Here is a 15,158-nt window from a genome sequence, read left to right on the forward strand (position 1 = left end):
TAATGTAAATTCAGCAAAACTAAATCAATTTTCACTCCCTAATTGGACAACATAGAATGAAGAAAACTAATACCCTGGAAGAGCAGAATCAGTGGCTAACAATTAAAGATATGTATGCTTATACTAATAATATATGTCTCCTTCAGCATGCACCAATGATCATGGTTAGTTATAAAGCAATCCATGAATGATTGTTGCAGTTGGGCATCATTGCAGTCAATTTTAAGCTGTCCATGTTCAAGCGCCTGCAACATTTCCTCTCCACACACCATTAGGGCTACTTAATTAGTCCTCTTTATGATAATTAATCTTCCTCCTTTAACAGCAAAACCATTATAGTTAGGTGGGTCTTAAAAAGGGGTGGAGAAGAAATTGACAGGGCATTAAAAAGTATCATTTCGTTTGGACAAATTTATGTCTGATTTGTTATAAAGTGGTCTCCATATAGCATTTGCGCATGCTCAATCTGCAGTGCTGCACTCGAAAACCAAAATTCAGGCTGCGCATGATTCAGAGAACAAGTTTTTTTTTTCCATGGCCACACAAGCAGCGACAACCAAATATATGTATCGGCAATTATATGGATACCGGGTGTTTTTTTATCTCAGCTATCCTATACGCACGCACACGATCTCATGTGGGCATGTGTGTTCATCACAACACTCGGGATAATTGAAACAAAAAACATTGGAATTCATATGATTGCTGATATGAATAGGTATGTATATGCAAAAAAAAAGTGAAAAAAAAAAAGGAAATTTGTTGGAGTTGTACTTTATTGGGGGAGTACATGCACTTATCCTGATGTTTTATGATCAGAAGGTATGGGACTTGTGATTTGTTGTTGTCATACAAACACTTTAACTGCTTTACCAATATCAGATCAACTGCCTATATTAAAGGTAGGGTATAGCTTTTATTCAACCAACTATAAAAGGCCCTAGTTCATCAATTGGGTTGGGAGTGCCAATTATAAAAACATTATTTATATCCCTAGGCATCGCTAAGCTATATATATCCCTAACTAAGTATCCATAATTTAGGTGGTTATGTTGAATAAGCATCTGACATGTAAATTATATCATTTGTTATTTATTTATTTTTATAAAAGTACTCCTATTTATTTAAAACAATCGATCCAATTATTTTCTCACACACCGTTGACATCCTGATGACATCACAATTTTTATTTTTTTCTTAAACAAAATTTCAAAATGATTTATCTCTCAAAATACATGTTAGAGTTACATATTCAGGAGCAACATGTAAAACAATTTTCAACAAGACCCGTTGTCAATATTTTTTATCGATTCGTTCGTTAATTACGTTGTTTTTGAAAATAATATAATTACTGTGTAGAGTACAAAAACAGTGGAAATACTGTATGGAGTACCAAAATAATGAAAATACTGTATGTAGTAAAAAAAATGAAATTAATGTCTAGAATACTAAAAACAATAGGATTATTGTCAGTAATGAAATTACTGTCTAGAATACAAAAAATAATGAAATTAGATACAGAAATTCCATTATTTTTGAAATAATGTAATTAAACTTGTAAGCAATATAATTGGTTAATCGAAAAGCAAGTTGGTCACGTCGAAACCATTCGCAAGCAGGCAAGGAGGTCTTTGTTAAAGCAGTCCTTCAAGCAATTCCTACTTATGCCATGTAGCTATTCAGGTTCCCGCAGAGTTTGTGTCATGAGTTTGATCAATTAATGAGGCAGGTTTGGTGGGGGAGTAGTGAGAAGAAGAATGCCCATTGCTGGCTTTCTTGGGCCAAAATGTGCACTCAGAAGAAAGAAGGCGGGATGGGTTTCCAAAATTTCGAAGCGTTTAATGAAGCCTTGCTTGCTAAACAAGGGTGGAGGATCCTGAAAAATCCTGAATCTTTGGCTAGTAAATTCTTGAAGGCAAAATACTTTCGAAATTCTGATTTCTTGTTGGCAGAGAAAAATCGGCATTCATCTTATCTATGGTCAAGCTTATTGGATGCTAGAATTTTATTGAGAGATGGACTTAAGTGGCGTATTGGGAATGGAATGAATGTACATATCTGGCAGGATTATTGGCTCCCAAAACCGGTATCTTATGGAGCCAAGGCAGTGGAGTTAGGTTTCCAGAGGAATTCACCAGTCTATAGTTTGATAAACTAGGATATGGGGTGGTGGAACACAACTCTAATAGATCAACTATTTGAGCAAGAAGATGCTCAGTTAATTTTGTAGTAGTCATTAGGCTCAAAATTTGTAGCTGATGCGTTATATTGGTCAGGAATATCAAATGGAATATACTAAGTTAAGAGTGGATATCACAGGTTTATGGAGATTAGACAGAGAAGTCTGGCTTCTTCTTCGAGTGGCAGCTCGGATAGTCAGGTTGCTTTATGGAAATCAATCTGGTCCCTTATAGTTCCCCCATCTACGAAGGTCTTTATTTGGCATGCTGCTCAAGGTATTCTCCCAACTCAGGCTAATCTTCTGTATAGACATATTGGAAGCCATTCAGATTGTCCTATTTGTAAGTGCCCAGCTGAGTCTATATTGCATGTTTTATGGGAGTGTCCTGCGGCCAAAGATGTATTTTGTGCTAGCACTAAAAAACTACAGAAGATGGAAGGAGATTTTTCAGGTTCTTTCACCCAGTTCTGGGGAATGTCCATAATGGTGTTATCCCAAAGAGATCAGGCTATCCTTGCTATCACTATGAGGTGTATATGGCACAGACGGAATAAATTCATCCATGATAATGTTTTTATTCACCCTACTCAACTTGCACAACAAGGTATCCTAGCTGCTGATGAGTTTACTTCGGCCCAGTCAACTATGGATGATGGTGCCCCGAGTTTGACATGTATGGTGGATTGTGTCGAAAGATGGAAAGGTCCTCCTAATGAGTATGTTAAGGCCAATTGGGATGCAGCTATTGATAAGAAGGGGAACTGTACTGGAATGGGTGTTATTTTTAGAGATATGTATGGTGACTTGTTGGCTTATAGTTATTCCGTTAGGAAGGCTATTCTTGATCCTTTCTGTAGGTGCCAAAAATGGTATGGCCCCACCTGGTCCCACATCGACAAGATGAGCTGGATTGTCTAGGCCCCCCAGGTTAACTATCGCAGTTAGGCCCGAAACTAAAAGCCAATCTTTGGGTCCATATACAATCTTTACATTACTTGCTACGTAATATAAACAGTATTCTGACACCACTACTGTCATATTCTCTGATACTTATCTACAGGATCTTTATAGCTTTATAGACTGGTCACTTTATTATGATCCTTCCTTAGCATGATGGAACTAGGTGTCAAAGCATCCGCAGGTGTTGGCGACCCAGTACAGTCGCCAGAACATAGTAATGGCGACACCATCTATAAGCGCCATTACTCGGACTACATCACTCATAAAGCAGTTCTTGTCAGTCTAATCTACAGCCGATATTTACAGGTGTGACTGGCTCACATCCTTAGGTATGGCTTTCCTTCATATACGTATCTATTCATTAAATACCGCCTACAAAACTTCCATACTATCATCGACACCTGTCTTAATTATGACATATTGTTACTTTACCGTTTACCCTGACACAACCGGGATAGTGGACTTCTTGTACACTTCCTTCGTACAATTTGGTCCAATAGTATACCTGGAATGGACACACAATTCCCGAGGTCGATCCTCATTCTCTATAAAGACCCCTCTATTTTCATATGAGGAAGGGGAACATTTTTCCTAAACAAACTAGACAACACAACAGAAACATTTTCTACCAATTCCAGAGAAAACCTATTCAGACAAAACACCTAAGACTATAGCTGGTCTTCCATCTCCGACAAGTACTAACTTGATCGTCGGAGCCTCCACGACCGGCACCCCCCAAGCCGGTTAAGGAGCTTTCACGGTTTGCCTTGTTGTGAAGCTTGCAGGATCCAAGGCTGCAAACGGACCCCACAGGAAGAAAGATTGACCTTTCAACTATTGTAGAAATCGGCTCCTACAATTTGGCGCGCCAGATAGGGGGCATTTTGCAAGTATTTGGCCGAAAAGATTTCACGGCAACTTCCCGTTATGGCTGATACCAGTGAGGTCACTAACAGCCAGCTGTTGCAACTCATGCAAGCCATGAGAGAAGACATGTCGAAGAATAAACAGCAAACGGATGCGCGGTTAGAATCAATGTCGGTCGATAACGCAGCACTCCGCGAAGAGGTTTCGCAGCTGAGAAGCCAAACTACTTCCCAAGGCCATGATCCCACTTCAGTCCGAATTCCACCTTTTCCTCGCCTTGAACAAACACCACCTCCTAGAGACCCTTTGCCTTATCCTTTGAGTGCCCAGTTTGTTCCCGGGAGTACCCCCGGGGGATATGATACTTCTACTTCACGGGGTAAGGGACCTGCGACAGAAGAAATTCAGCAAAATGTTGACAGGGATGCCCCTGTAGATTTGACCGGTTCTCCAAGAAGTAGACTCCCACAGCCACCACGTTTTCCTGCTGCACCTTTCGCGGGACCCACTATCGCTTCAGTCGCCCAAGCTGCGATGGCCAAGCAGATCATCGAACTGCGGGGAGATATAGATAAATTGACTAAAGCACCTCCTGCTTTGGCCAAAATTAATGCCAATTGCTATACGGGATCACCGTTTGTGGACAGTATATACCAAACGGATCTGCCGCACAGGTTCAGCGTCCCGAGCATGAAGTTATATAACGGGACTGATGACCCCGAGGATCACGTGGCTCACTACAAGTTAAAGATGGGCGCTATCGCCATACCGTACGGCATGCACGAGACGTGCATGTGTAAAGGTTTCGGATCGACTCTTACCGGTCCGGCTCTGCGTTGGTACATCAACTTACCCAACGGCAGTATTGCTTCTTTCGAGAAGCTAATCGAGACGTTCATGGTGCAATTCTCGAGCAGTCGGAAGATTCATAAGTGCTCTGATGATTTATACCGACTGCCCCAACGTGTGGGAGAATCTCTCCGTGACTTCCTGTCAAGATTCAACACGGAGAAAGTATCTATACCCTATTGTGACCCAGGAACAACTATTCAAGCGCTCCGGAGTTGTTTACTCCCAGATGGGGAGTTTTATGAAGAACTCACGAAATGTGATGTTAGGAGTTATGAAGAAGCTCTGATGAAAGCTACCGTATTTGTTCGCTGGGAGGAGGATGCGAGGAGAAAGCCAGTTAATCCTCCTAAAGAAGAGAAACGAGAGGACAAACGTCCTAGGAAAGATCAGTCCACCTTTGGCGAGCCCAGCAGTAACTGGCGCTCCCGCAAATCTGGAGCGTCAGATTATGCAAAAAACTGTCCCGAGTACCCTCTCAAGATACACCAAGTCGAGGCTGTACAAGTCTTGAAAAAGATGGGCAGCGAGGTGAAGTGGCCGCCTAAGAAAGAGACCGAAGGATGGAAAGACCCCAAGAAGTGGTGTGACTTTCATCAGGACATTGGCCACACTACTCCTGATTGCAGAGGACTTAGATACGAAGTGGATTACCTGCTGAAAAGAGGTCACCTCAGAGAGTTGCTTTCTGAGCACGGTAGAGCAATATGGGAAAAGAGAAAAGTTGATGACCCAGAAGCATTGCCCCTGCCGCCACCAATTACTCAAACTTACTGTGTGATTTCTGGGGGATCAGAGATCAGTGGATTGTCCCACACCTCTGCCAAGAAGCACGAGAAGGAAGCAGCAAACCCCGCTGCTAGAATGGCACGTTCCCTTGGAACTTTCACTAATCAGGTGATGGTCTTCACGGATGATGAAGCTACCCAACTGTTGCACCCGCACCATGATGCTTTGGTGCTCACACTTCAGGTTGCGAACATCAACCTGAAGCGAATTTTAATCGACAATGGGAGTTCCGCCAATGTGTTGTTCTTGGCCGCCTACAAAGGAATGGGCCTAGATGAGACCTTGATATTACGGAAGTCAATGGCTCTTATCGGGTTCAATGGCGAGGTGAGCCATTCAGTGGGAGAAGTTGTGTTGCCTATCTATGCTCCAGGGTTGAACAAGCAGACTCGGTTTTCCATCGTAGATTCACCCTCTGCTTATAATGCTATTTTAGGACGACCTTGGTTGCACGCGATACGGGCCGTACCTTCCACATATCATCAAATCCTGCGCTATCCTACCAATAATGGCGTTAGGGAGATTTTGGGAGATCAACACTCTTCTAGGAGTTGTTATAAAACCACCATGAGGAGCAAGGGAGAATCTTCGTAGCAGTTACAGAACCAGACACTCGGTCTGGAGCCAGATGAGCCAGGAATGGAGAAGCTTGACGAAGTGCAGATTCATCCTGACTTTCCAGATCATAAAGCCCTGATTGGAGCGCAGTTGCCTGCTCATCTACGACAGAGACTGATCCAGTTCTTGTCACAGCATCATGATTGTTTTGCTTGGAGCTACGAAGATATGACTGGGATAGACCCTGATGTTGTGATGCATCAGCTCCAGGTTAATCCCGAGTATCCTCCTGTCAAGCAGAAGCGGAGGAAGTTTGCTCCTGAACGGAATTTAGTGATCAATGAAGAAGTTCAGAAGCTGCTAGATAATGGGTCTGTAGTGGAGGTACAGTACCCTGAGTGGTTAGCCAACGTTGTGGTTGTAAAGAAAAAGAATGGCAAGTGGAGAGTCTGTATTGATTTTACAGATTTGAATAAAGCTTGCCCAAAAGATCCCTTTCCACTGCCGCATATAGACATGATGGTTGATGCAACAGCTGGTCATGAGTTGTTGAGCTTTATGGATGCTTTTTCGGGGTATAATCAGATTTTAATGCATCCGGGAGATCAGGAGAAAACAGCTTTCATTACCGATAGAGGAATTTATTGCTATAAGGTGATGCCCTTCGGGTTGAAGAATGCCGGAGCCACATACCAGCGATTGGTGAATAAGATGTTCTCGAAGTATTTAGGGGACACCATGGAAGTATATATTGACGATATGCTGGTAAAATCCTTAGCTGCCGATCAACATCTCGAGCACCTTCAGCAAGCTTTTGATTTGCTGATTAAGTATAATATGAAGTTGAATCCCGCCAAGTGTTCCTTTGGAGTGGCATCTGGGAAATTCCTTGGGTATATGGTCACGAAGCGAGGAATTGAGGCTAATCCCGATCAGATTCGATCCATACTTAACATTCCCCCTCCGACTTGTGTCAAGGATGTTCAGAGGCTCAACGGGAGAGTGGCGGCCCTTAGTCGTTTTATTTCCAGATCATCTGACAAGTGTTGTCATTTTTTCTCCACCTTAAGAAAGTCTGTTAACTACAAGTGGACACCTGAGTGTGAAGACGCTTTAAACCAGTTGAAAGCCTACCTTACTTCCCCTCCACTACTGTCCAAGCCCAGCACTGGGGAGCAGCTGTACATGTATTTGGCTGTCTCTGGGGTAGCTGTAAGCGCGGTTTTGGTCAGAGAAGAAAATAAGAAGCAGTTGCCAGTATACTATGTGAGTAAGAGTCTGCTAGATGCGGAAACCCGGTATAGTTTACTGGAAAAGCTAGCTTTAGCTTTGGTGGTTGCCGCCAGAAAACTGAGGCCGTACTTTCAATGACACTCGGTTGCTGTGGTGACAAATTTCCCGTTGAGGAGCATACTCCATAGACCCGAATTGTCGGGGAGGATGATCAAGTGGGCGGTGGAGCTTAGTGAATACGATATTACATATCAACCGAGAACCGCAATCAAGTCACAAGTCCTGGCTGATTTCGTTGCTGACTTTGCTCCGTCAACACAGCTAGAGGCAGATAAAGAGTTGCTTTGCATGGTAGATCAAGCCCCAAAGGTATGGACCTTGTACGTTGATGGATCTAGTAACGTCAGAGGCAGTGGTCTGGGAATTGTGCTGATCTCTCCAGAGGGGAGTGTAATTCAACGGGCAGTCCGATGCGGTTTCCATGCGACCAATAACGAAGCAGAGTATGAAGCCTTAATTATTGGTCTAGAGCTGGCCAAAGGACTGGGAGTCACAAGTTTGAAGGTTTACTCAGATTCGCAGTTGATAGTAAATCAGTTTATTGGTTCTTATCAGGCCAAAGATCCGAAGATGACTTGTTATCTGGAGCTAGTAAAGGAACTGCAACTGGCGTTCGTGGAGTTCTCCGTAACTCAGATCCCACGAGCAGAAAATTCGTATGCGGATGCGCTGGCCCATCTCGGGTCGTCAATCCAATCTAACCAGGAGCAGACGATTCCTCTGGTACACCTGAAGTGGCCGTCAATTAGCAATCAGAAAGAAGTAGAGAAGCAGAATGATTGTGAGATTCTTCCTGTTAGTTCAGACCAGACATGGATGACACCGTTTGTTCAATACTTGGTTGATGGTGTTCTACCAGCAGAAAACAATGAGTCTAGACGTTTGGTCGCTAAAGCTGCGCGGTATGCAGTACATGATGGGCAGCTATATAGAAGATCTTATTCAGGTCCTTTGTTGCGATGTGTAAATTCAGAACAAGCCCAGTATGTGTTGGCAGAATTGCATGAAGGAGAGTGTGGTAATCATTCTGGGGGAAGGAGTTTAACTCATCGAGCACTGACTACGGGGTATTATTGGCCGACTATGAGATCAGACGCAATTGACTATGTAAGGAGGTGCGATAAATGCCAAAGATTCGCTCAGATTCCACGCATGCCACCGGAAAAACTCACTCCTATCGTGGCACCTTGGCCCTTCATGAAATGGGGGATGGATATAGTTGGTCCTTTGCCCAAGGCATCCGGGCAACGACAGTACTTTCTGGCCATGACTGACTATTTCACCAAATGGATTGAGGCTGAGTCTTACTCACTGATCAAAGACCTGGATGTGAAGAAGTTCGTCTGGAAGAATATTATCTGCAGGTTTGGAGTGCCTAAAGAGATCGTGACGGATAACGGCCCACAGTTTGCAAGTCATAAGTTTCAGGAGTTCTGTGCGAATTGGGGAATCAAGGTAGATTTTGCGACGCCAAGGCATCCCCAATGTAATGGCCAAGCTGAAGCTTCTAATAAAACTTTGATCAGGACCCTGGAGAAGCGTCTGGAGAAAGCTAAAGGTGCTTGGGCTGATGAATTACCAGGAGTGTTGTGGTCTTACAGGACAACTTCACGAACGCCTACGGGGGAAACTCCTTTCTCTCTTGCATTTGGGTCTGAGGCCGTTATACCAGTTGAAGCTGGACTCCCATCTGCTAGGTTTCAGTGGTCTAATGAACAAAGGAATTGGCAGGAGTTGAATGATCAGCTGGATACTATTGATGAACTCAGAGATCAGGCGCTAACAAGAACAGCTGCGTACCATGACAAAGTCTCAAAGTACTTCAACCAAAATGTTCGAACTCGAGCATTTCGAGAGGGAGATTATGTGCTCAGGAGAGTCTTTGAGAATACCAGAGAGCTAAACGCTGGGAAGCTGGGTCCGAACTGGGAAGGCCCATATTTGATCGACAGGGTACTAGGAAACGGCGCCTACAGACTACACAGGGAAAATGGAGAAGCGATCTTGCATCCTTGGAACGCCGTTCATCTAAAGTTGTACCATTTCTAAACACGCATGATTTTTTGTCTTTATATCGCTATAATTGTAGTTTAAATATTTCCTTTAGTATCTTTGTATATTTAAATTTCTGTAGTTCATTATATGTGTTATTATGTGAACTAATTTAAGCTTCGGAGTGTCGATGGGAGTCCCATCGACTACCTTTGATCGTTCTTTTGAGCGCAGGGATTGTAAGGCCCGAAAAACTAAGGACAGTCGTTTGTTCGAATGCCACGGCATGGGGACGCCATCGTACCAGATAAGTTTTCATGCTTTTTTAAATTTTACTGTTTGTACAAGTTTTACTGTTTTTACGAGTTTTACTACTTCAAGTTTTGCAGCGTACTATATTTGCAAAATATTTGAGGCATTAGAGAAAGAAATACTGATTTTATATATAAAAAAAGAGAGAAAAAAGAAAAACATACATATAAAACATATGGTCTTTACGACCAAATGTTTAAGCTTTCGTTCATTTTATTTCTCGCTTCCTTAATCAAAACAGAAAGGTTAAGGAGCGAGTCTTGGAGCTTGGCTATGTTCTGCTCCATAGCTTGCGATTCCGCAAGCTCTTCCAGTTGGAGCATGGCACAGCCAACGGTTTGCAGAGCTTTGGTAAGATCTGTGATCTGCTCCTCTTGGTCCTCCATCTCTATTCTCATCTCTTTCATGCCCTTCTCCATCTCGTTCATCGCCTCCTTTAGGTCGACGATATACTGTGCAGGGTTTCGGCAATCAGGAGGAAGGAACGAACTTACGTCCCTATTGTCATCAGAGTCAGAAGGAGAGTTTACAGAGCTCTGAGAAGCAGCCATTTTTTGTAAAGACTGGGTGTAGTTATCTGGTCTGTAGGATAATTCCATTGCCAAAAGAGAATTAGCTTTTATATAGTTGCGAACCTTACCTTTTCATCTTCTTGAGAACACCCGAAATTAATTCTGCAATTAATTCTTTGTGGTAGCCCAAGAGTCAAGATAAACTTTACAACCGCAAAAATCTACACGAACATTTAAGATAGGAAAAGAAGTCTAAACGTATTTAAAATTCTAAAATCTCTAAATTCAGTTAATCTTAAAAAACCATAAGAGGTACTTAAAACTGTATTTGTTATAGTCAAAAAGGTATTAAATGACCACCTAGATTATCCCAATCAGCGCATGTCATAAAAACGCATTTATTACTGGGGGACAAAGGTTCATTCAGTATTAACAATGTAGAAACATTGACTACGTATAAATTACCGACGCCAAGACGTAACGTCGCCAAAGCAGCACCAAGACTTTCTGCGTTTCCTGACCAGAACAATGATACAAGGCACGGCTGATCAGACTCACCGTCAGTACTAGGCAACCCATATGAGCTTAGCCGAAACTGACAGTGTAGCCTGATCATCGGTACCAATATCACCAACTCATCTTCAACCTTTGCTCATCGAGTTGTTCTATCCTCCTTATATAGAACGCAATATTCTCACGGATTGAATTCTCTATCAAGTCCACCAATGGTGTTCTGAGACACGTGTTGATTTTTGTAAATTTTTGCCTGCCACTTGGCATACCTATTCAGTTCTTGGAGTTTGTTCAGTCAAGATTTTGTTACTCTGTTCGGAGATTCACCCTGCCATATTCTCTCCAGATGGAAATAATTGAGGCCACGCGTCCCACCTGGTTAGTTCTAGTTTCTTTACACGTCATTATTCGCAGTTTCAATTGAACTTTTAGAGTTACGTTCTAACAGTCCAACTTAAACTGGGGGACAGAGTAAGGCTATCGACTCTAAATTGCTATGATAGGGCATTTAAACTAAAAGGAAATTGGAAATACTAAAAAAAAAAAAAAAACCAAAATTCAAAACCAAACAAATTCAAATAGTCTCTGTTGTCGCTTCAATCTCAATGGCCTCCGACGTAATGGGAGGATTCGCACGTGGGATATCCTCATCTGCATTTTCAGGCTCAGAAGTTGAATTTTCAATCCTAGGAGTCGGAGGAACTTCAGATGGAGCATCTTCTGTGACAGTGCCAGGTATTGGCGATTCACGGGCCTCAATGGGCAGTTGTTCAACAGTGGGGATATCACTCTCTGGAGGCGCCAGGTCTTTTTCGATGTTAGGTTCTCCAATTGCTTCTTCATTCACAACCCATCTTTTATTAGGCTGGTAGTTTTCAAGTACTACCACAGCCTTCTTGAGCATCAAGTCCACATCCCATTTCGGATGCTCATTCTTTTTGTACTGGGTTAGCAATCTGAACCTCTCTGCAGCTTGACCGACACCTCCCATGGCCCCTATCTTGATAAGGTAGTTTTCCTCCATTTTCTTGGCCATTTCAACCTTTTCTGCTGTCTTCATTGTCTGCGCTGCCAACGCTTTGTTTAACAGGTCTTTCTCTCTGGAAACATCACCAAGTTGGTCAGCCAGGTGGTGTACCTGGAATTCCAGTGTGTTCACTTTGGCCTCGGCACTCTCCAGTTGTTTGGTGACTCCTTCCCAGCAATCCTTGAAGTACTGAGCATCTCTGATTGCTTGGTCGATCCTTGACTCGAATTGAGTGGCTTTATATGCATCGTCATGTATTTTCTTTTCCAATGCACTCAATGATTCAGTTGATTGCAGGAGCTGCTCATCTGCTTCTTTCAATTTCTCTTCCAATCTTGAGATTTGAGCAGACATTTGAGTATTCTTGTTCTTCTCCCCAATCAGTTGATGCTCTGAATCTTTTTGTGCAGACGTGACATTGGCCAAGTTGTCTTCCAGCCCCTTTACCATGCCTTCTAGTCTCTCCTTTTCAGTCCTCTCTTTGCTCAAACTGCCAATGGCATTCTCTCCAGACCTGAGTACTCCTTGGAGTGCCTGTTAAGAACACAACAAAGGTGGTATTAGTCGTGTAAACTAATGACGATATACTGATATGCTCCTGAAACACTTACAGTAAAGCAATGAGCCACTGAGTAGTTGAACTGACTAGGAAGAGGCATGGCATCTAATTTTTTGGCGTCCTCAGGGAAGACCATTTTCCTAATCCCAACGGGCGGAAGTACGGGAGCAGAAGAGACGGTCAAAGATTTGGGAATCCATATTGATATTTCTTCCATTTCACTTCCCGTGACGTTCAACCTTAGCCTAGGCTGAATATTCTCCCCACCTTGGGCAGTGTCCTCCACTTCTTGGTTACCCGCTGTCGCCAACTCAGTCCTAGATCCGCTTGCCATAGCTTCACTCCTGGCAACTTCTGATACCGCGTTTGCATCAACGTAGCTGTCAGTTGTGGGGTCAAATTCTCCACGATTCTCGGTAGCTCGTGTCTCCCCTGGTTCAGCAGTCTCTACCCTGGCTGTCCTAATGCTTGGTAACCTCCTAGTTAAAGGCATCGTGTCCCTTTCACTGTTGTCTGAATCATCATCCAGAACAATGGCAGCCGACGCACTCGCAGTGGTACTGATAAGACCACCTCCCCTGCCTCTGGGTCCCGAGGCAATGGCGTCGTGAAGGAGTTTTCTGGGCATTTCCATCCCATCGCTGACGTTAGCAGTCGCCTTTTCAGTTGCTTTCTTCCCGCTGCCCCCAGTGCTTTTCGATTTTCCTTTACCAGGAGGATCTTCTCTCTGTTTCATCCTTCTTTCAGGTATATCCTCGGTTGATTTTCGTTTCTCTCCCGCTTTCTTGGCTTTGGACGTTTCTGCAGCACGCATAGCTGCCTCGAAACCTCCACCCACCGTTTCCTGGCTCTGCTGATTTCTTTCAGCATCCTGCATCAGAGCTTCATACAGGTCGTCTGCATCAGTTATATCAGCAAACACGTTCTCAAACATTTCGTCACCTGCACATATGATAAAGTAAGACGAATATCTTGAGCATGTTTGTTTGTTCGTTTGGACAGTTGAAATGTACTTACTTATGTATCTCCAAAGAGATGTTTTCTCCAATTTACGTGCTGTTAGAATGTTTTTTCTGGATCTTTTACGTGCCCCAAGGTTGTAAAACTCTTCCACTCTTTGAAGCACTTCGGGGCCGCTTTTCCACTTGCTTAGCAAATTCTTTGATGCTGCAAAGAAACGGTGCATAAGATTCAGTAACAAGCATCAACAGATAAAGAAGGAACGGAACTTACTATTTCCTTCAACCCAGTTTAAAGGCAGATCCTTATGAAGACCATATACCAAGGCGCCCCTAGCAAAGATATATCTATCTTTCCAGTCAACAATATGGTCGTTGGAGACGGTGTCAAGAATTAGTTCCTCCCTGTTTCTCCGACGAACCAGGCAATACCTTCCTGGACCACTTTCTTTGGCGTAATAAACCACCGCCAATTCGTTGATCCCGAATTCGAGGTTTTCTAGTTCAGCCAAGCACTGAATGCTCAACAAAATTCTGAGGCTGTTAGGCATCCATTGACTTGGGCATATTTGCCAAATCCTACAAGCATCGGCAAGCAACCTTGGTATGGGGAATCTCAATCCTATGCTAAAGGACAATAGGTAAAACGGCGTCCATCCAGGAACTTGAAAATCGACTCCCTCTGTGTCAGCTCCAGGTCTTATCTCAATGGATGAATGGATTCTATATTTCTTTCGGTAGAAGTCCATATCACTTGCTGCCAAAGTCGATTTAGGGTTTAACCCTTTCGGTATTAACGGCCCTTCAATGTGGCCATTCCTCTCTGATCTTTCTCCTTCATTAACTGGTGCGCTGGTTCCGGCTCTATCGCCACCAGGTCCCTGACTCCCCGACCCAGACCATGAGTAGTTTACACTGGTTTCTTGTTCATCTCTGTTTTGGTCGGTGGGAGTTCTACCGCTGCCGGATACTCTTTCATCCTCCGATTCTTGATCATGAGGTCGCATCATTCTATTAAATACAAACTCAAGGCACGAGAGTGAGAATTACCTTCAATTAGTACGGTACGAGCGTCAATTGATGCCTTCCTTTCTTCCGTCTTCAGCAAATCTGAGCAATTTCTGTAAATTTCGGTTGAAAGTTTTTCTGAAAAACTAAGAGCACGATCTTTGAGTTTTAGTTTTGTACGATTGTCCATAATACCCTTGTGTTCATCATGGTGCACGCTTACCGAAACGTGCTCTCCAAGGAACGATGGCGGTAGCAATTCAAAATTTCAATGTGCACGTCAGACGCATTAAATGCTTATCGCGTTACGATTGACACGTGTCACGACCTCTATCTGCAATATTTTGATCTTAGCATAATGGCATTCATACAGTATTACTGTCACTATAAATACTGTTCATATATCTGATATCCTTTGGGTTTATTGCAAATGGCAGTCGCAGAATAATAGTTTCAGTCTTTTCACTTTCCGTTTACATAGGCTCTTGTACTACACTGAGTAAAACTCATACTTACAAAGTCGCCATCAAGTGTTCTTTTTACAGGTGTTAGTCATCGCTTCTGAACACAAATCGGTTACATCGAATGGCTAGCATGCTAGCGCCAATTCAGGCCACAGCAATAGCTTCACCTCAGTCATCATGCTAGCGCCAATGCAGGCCACAGCTATGACTCCAAATTAGCTTCTACGCTAACGCCCACGCTGGCTATGTACAATCTCAAACAAACGAGGTTGTATACCTTGACACCCTCAAACAAACGAGGGTGTCCCCTATAC

General features: G+C 43.2%; 3 protein-coding genes across 3 annotated transcripts; 2 read left to right on the forward strand and 1 right to left on the reverse strand.

Annotated features, from left to right (window-relative positions):
- Window positions 1-56: 56 nt before the first annotated feature.
- On the forward strand, window positions 57-2,158 carry LOC120000627 (uncharacterized mitochondrial protein AtMg00310-like). The gene is made up of 2 exons (XM_038848750.1): window positions 57-164; window positions 1,730-2,158. The coding sequence occupies exons 1-2, from the start codon at window positions 57-59 to the stop codon at window positions 2,156-2,158; spliced, it is 537 nt and encodes a 178-aa protein (XP_038704678.1).
- Window positions 2,159-4,069: 1,911 nt separating this feature from the next.
- On the forward strand, window positions 4,070-6,241 carry LOC120000628. The gene has a single exon (XM_038848751.1). The coding sequence runs from the start codon at window positions 4,070-4,072 to the stop codon at window positions 6,239-6,241; it is 2,172 nt and encodes a 723-aa protein (XP_038704679.1).
- Window positions 6,242-11,401: 5,160 nt separating this feature from the next.
- Window positions 11,402-13,627, reverse strand: LOC120000629. Its single transcript, XM_038848753.1, has 3 exons — window positions 13,431-13,627; window positions 12,466-13,355; window positions 11,402-12,388 (listed from the first exon to the last, which is right to left on the reverse strand). The coding sequence occupies exons 1-3, from the start codon at window positions 13,597-13,599 to the stop codon at window positions 11,402-11,404; spliced, it is 2,046 nt and encodes a 681-aa protein (XP_038704681.1). The 5' UTR covers window positions 13,600-13,627.
- Window positions 13,628-15,158: the final 1,531 nt, after the last annotated feature.

This window comes from Tripterygium wilfordii, chromosome 6, assembly GCF_013401445.1.
Source record: "Tripterygium wilfordii isolate XIE 37 chromosome 6, ASM1340144v1, whole genome shotgun sequence".
In the NCBI taxonomy this organism is placed as follows: domain Eukaryota; kingdom Viridiplantae; phylum Streptophyta; class Magnoliopsida; order Celastrales; family Celastraceae; genus Tripterygium; species Tripterygium wilfordii.

Bases quoted from the DNA above. Each gene is read 5' to 3' on its own strand.
- LOC120000629 (XM_038848753.1), bottom strand. From the start codon at position 13,599: ATGCACCGTTTCTTTGCAGCATCAAAGAATTTGCTAAGCAAGTGGAAA. The intron at 13,356-13,430 runs GTAAGTACATTT...TCATATGTGCAG, and splicing joins ATCTCTTTGGAGATACATAA to GTGACGAAATGTTTGAGAAC. The intron at 12,389-12,465 runs GTAAGTGTTTCA...TGTTCTTAACAG, and splicing joins CAGTGGCTCATTGCTTTACT to GCACTCCAAGGAGTACTCAG.
- LOC120000627 (XM_038848750.1), top strand. From the start codon at position 57: ATGAAGAAAACTAATACCCTGGAAGAGCAGAATCAGTGGCTAACAATT. The intron at 165-1,729 runs GTTAGTTATAAA...TTAATGAGGCAG, and splicing joins AGCATGCACCAATGATCATG to GTTTGGTGGGGGAGTAGTGA.
- LOC120000628 (XM_038848751.1), top strand. From the start codon at position 4,070: ATGGCTGATACCAGTGAGGTCACTAACAGCCAGCTGTTGCAACTCATG.